Source organism: Limulus polyphemus, unplaced genomic scaffold (genome assembly GCF_000517525.1).
Source record: "Limulus polyphemus unplaced genomic scaffold, Limulus_polyphemus-2.1.2 Scaffold3354, whole genome shotgun sequence".
Lineage (NCBI taxonomy): Eukaryota > Metazoa > Arthropoda > Merostomata > Xiphosura > Limulidae > Limulus > Limulus polyphemus.
Window position 1 is genome coordinate 2,996 of NW_013668964.1, and position 4,127 is coordinate 7,122.

The 4,127-nt window shown below is 34.2% G+C and overlaps 1 protein-coding gene across 1 annotated transcript in view; it reads left to right on the plus strand.

The window, feature by feature from the left end:
• Window positions 1-296: 296 nt before the first annotated feature.
• Window positions 297-4,127, plus strand: part of LOC111088221 (apolipoprotein D-like) — a gene marked incomplete at its 5' end in the record, with an annotated part of 5,885 nt that continues 2,054 nt past the window's right edge. The window contains 2 exons of the mRNA XM_022397638.1: window positions 297-390; window positions 3,071-3,175. Coding sequence (XP_022253346.1) covers window positions 297-390; window positions 3,071-3,175 — 199 coding nt within the window. The remainder of the gene's footprint in view (window positions 391-3,070; window positions 3,176-4,127) is intronic.

Consider the following 4,127-nt stretch of genomic DNA (forward strand, 5'->3'; position numbering starts at 1 on the left):
ATAGATGCCTTCCCTCTGGTCAGCAGTTCATAATTAGAGACAGCTACAGATAGCCTTAGAAGCTCTGTCATAAACAACAACAACAAAAAACGAACAAACAAACAACCTTTCTATCTAATTAAAACTACGGATATGTTTCTGTAGCTTGAGATTGAACTCTTAAAAAATTGATTCTTATTTTCAGATTTGATTTTGATGTACATGTTAATTACTTCTGATTATATTCCTCATGAGTTTTGTATCCTTTCATAGAAAAATAATAATTATTGAAGTAACATCATTTGTTATTTTACAAATTGAACAGTGGCGAAATCATCATCGGAGTAGAAGGAGAGGCCTATCCACCGGATCCAGAAGTTCCAGCTAAGCTAAAAGTCGAGTTCCCTACAAGTATATACATATGTTTATGTTATCTTTTTTTTATCAGTTATAATTCCAGGAAAAGCCATTGTAAAGACATTATTTAGTTTTTGTTGCTTTTAGGATACATTAAAGCAGTAACTTATTTCATACATGAAGTCAAAGGATTTCAAAACAATAACATAAAAGAAAATCGTCTTCAGCGTCCTGTTTGTTAATTTGTTTCTCGAACATTCTTCACACAGTTTTGGAATTAGTAGGACAAAACCAGGTAAGCGGACTCGAGGTGGCCGGGAGAGTCCCCTTACCTATATGATATAGTCCCCTTACAAAGGGAGTTTAAAATGTTCCCGGAAGGTTACACAAGCATGATGGGAATCTAGAAGTAGGTTTTTTTAGAGTCGCTGAATCTTACATCGGATTTTGTGTAAGTCGGAATCCTGGGGCGCAATGTTTAAAACTGTATTCCTAATTAACTCACAAACTAGCAGGATCAAATGTGGCACACATATTCGGGTACCACGGGCGGGTGTTCCAAAGTTTTTTTTTTTTTCTGGTGCTGATCCCTTTTGAGGTAGCATAGGAGTATGTGGAGATAATGAAGGAGCTTGATTAGTATATTTAGGTCCCCTGTGAATTATGAGTTCCCTTGAAGCTCATAGTGGAGCTCAGGTATCTTATGCTAATTTCTTCAAAGTATGAACTTCCTTAGGTTAGGAGACTCTAAAGACATCGAACATTTTAGAATGTTGTTCATATTTGCTTGTATTTTTTCAGTTTTGTATGTTTTTGAAAACAAAAAATGAGCTCATCTGTTAAAAACACACACTTCCTGTTACATGTGATAATAATATTTTGAGTTTAAATTGAAATTTATTTATTATGTTATTGACCATCGTATATTCTATTTCTGATTCATAAGAGAGCTATTAATTCTACCACTTTGACTTGGCTTCTATTGAGATGTTAGAGGAAAGTTTTAGAGAAAATTATTTTAAAAAGTACCTTTTTAAATGTAGACATTTGATATGAAAGTAGAAATTCCTCATTGGTTAATAAATTCGCGATTATTTCTCTTAATTTGCTGTTATTATTTCTTCGCTGTTTCTATCACTCTATTCGTTTTAACTGCTTCATTTCCGATTAACAAGAAGATTATTCGAAACATATGTCTTATATGTATATTATATTTTTAACTGTATCGTTCGTCCATTATTTCTCATAAATACGTATATCAGTTAAATCTCTTTCTGAGACTATGCTCTACATTTATTACTATAAAGCTTACCTATAACCTTATCAATAAAAAACAAGGGAAAGATCAAAAAGAATATTGATTTATGAGTCTCTTACAGTGTTAGATTGATTATTGATTTAGCTTATTTGTTAATGGGTTTGCCTGTTACTCTAATTTCATGAATGTTGAGTTTATATTTCAACAATGCACTAGATACTAGAGATACGACTTGACTTTGCATTATTTTTGCTTTAGCGATAAATACATTAGAATCCGCTCAACAACAACACCACCAAATGTATATAGGAATATTTTTCACAACCAAACCAAAAATAGCAAAATGAAAGTAATCCGTTTAGAAATGCTTGAGATATAACATTTCCAATTTTGATTGAGCTTCTTCCTATTTTTTCTTCGCACCAAAAGAACGGAAAATTTATCGGATTGAAAAACATACTTAACTTTTATGGATTTATTTCAAATTTGATACACTGGTAGATCTTTTCAACCTACAATTAGGAGTTTTATTTGGTGTAAGTATAAGCCATATGTACAAAGTTCTTCAACAAAAACCGCTCAAATTTAACGAAAATTTGTGCGCACGCCTACGCAAAACGTCACGTGAGCTATCGGTCTAACATTTTTACTACAGCTTGATTCAAGAGTAAAAGTGGACTATTTTTAATTTGATATCAGTGGTGTAGCAAGAGTTCTCAGCACCCGGGCAAAGACACTTTTGGCGCCCCACCTCTGAAATGTTTTGATTATTTGTTTTGTGACTCATTACCCACTTAATGACAATAACATAAAGAATTAATTACCGCCTTACACAGGCCTAAAATAAAGTCACAATATAACATTTTGGACTGATAAACTAGAGATAATGCAGCTAGTCAACAGGACCCACCACCAACACCTGGACTGATCTTATCTCATCGAACTGATGATTTGTTTGACCATTATCTTTATAACGCACCCACAATTTTTGTGTGTAGTAACGAGACGCGAACATTGGATCCACAGTTTCGGCATGTTAACCATTGGACAAAACTCATCCCAGTACTTCGTCGAAATACAAGCTCGATATTCATGAAACTGAAAGTAATAGACAAAAAGACCAACAAATTTGCTAATTCTGTAATTAATCAACCATAGAAACAGACTCACTAATCTATTCACACCTCTGATCTAGCTCGCGTTTATATTTCGTTCAAATTGTTTCCTACACTTTATTTAATAAAGTTACAGTTATTATTTGCCACGCGCGCGTTACGTGACGTCGAAAGCTCTATCCCGCCAGAAACAATAAAAGCAACTAAGCAAAATAAAAAACATAGCCTACATCGATATCATTATTCAAATTCAGACTTAGACGTTCTTGTTTCAACAAATGTAATCTTTTACCATATAGGAATAAGATGGAATATTCTGTGTAAAATTTAATAATGATTCTATTTTTATCTTTCTCAATAGGTAACTCTACCTATAATACCGGGAAATACTGGGTCTTGGATACCGATTACAACACATATTCAGTTGTATATGCATGTACCAGCATTGCTGGGGTTTTTCGTAGTGGTAAGTAAACTAGCGCAAGACATATATATGACATCCATTGTCTCACGTTTCTTGGATTTAGTCCTTTCATTGTAAAGCTTTATAATATTCTTTGTTTGTTTATTTTCTCCGCGAGGATCGAACCTTAAATTCTAGTGTTATAAGCCTTCAAACTTACTGCTGAGGGTCTGGCGAGGCCTGATGGTTAGAGTGCTCGACTCGCAATTTGCGGTTCGCGAGTTCGAATCCCCGTCACCGAACATGCTCGCCCTTTCAAACGATCAATCTCACTATTCGTTAGTAAAAGAGTAGCTCAAGAGTTGGCGGAGAATGGTGTCGACTAGCTGCCTTCTCTCTAGTCGATCATTGCTAAATTTCGGACGGCTAGCGCCAATAGTCCTGGTATAGATTCGCGCGAAATGCAAACCAAACTTACTGCTGGGGAATTAGAGCTTCGGATTTTAGCGTTGAATGTCTGTAAATTTACTGATAATCCACCGAGAAACGTCTTGTGACAAATGGTTTATCAGTGTAGTAATCAATAACCCAAGAAAAGCGAATAAAAGGGGAAAAAATATATAGATATATCACGGTGTCTTAAAACATTTATGCTTTTATTTGCATCCATGCATTTAACTTAACAGCGAATGAGCTGAGGAAATTTTCAGACTTACATGTTAAATTTTCAAGACAAAAAAATTAATCAGGTTAAGTATGGTGAAACTTTACATAATTCATTGTCACGTGCCATAAAATTCTATATCTGGAACTTAGGTTACTAAATTGTAAACAACAATCATTTAATAGTAGGTGCAACACGAAATATTTATGTAAAAAAAAACATCAACTTTATTTAGGTAAGTTGCACCACTTTCAAAAAGTCGTTAGTCGCAAATAAAATATTGTTACGTCTCCGTTCGCTAGTTAATTTTCCGTAAATTCGTTCCGACGAAACTTTAGCGACACAAGTCCT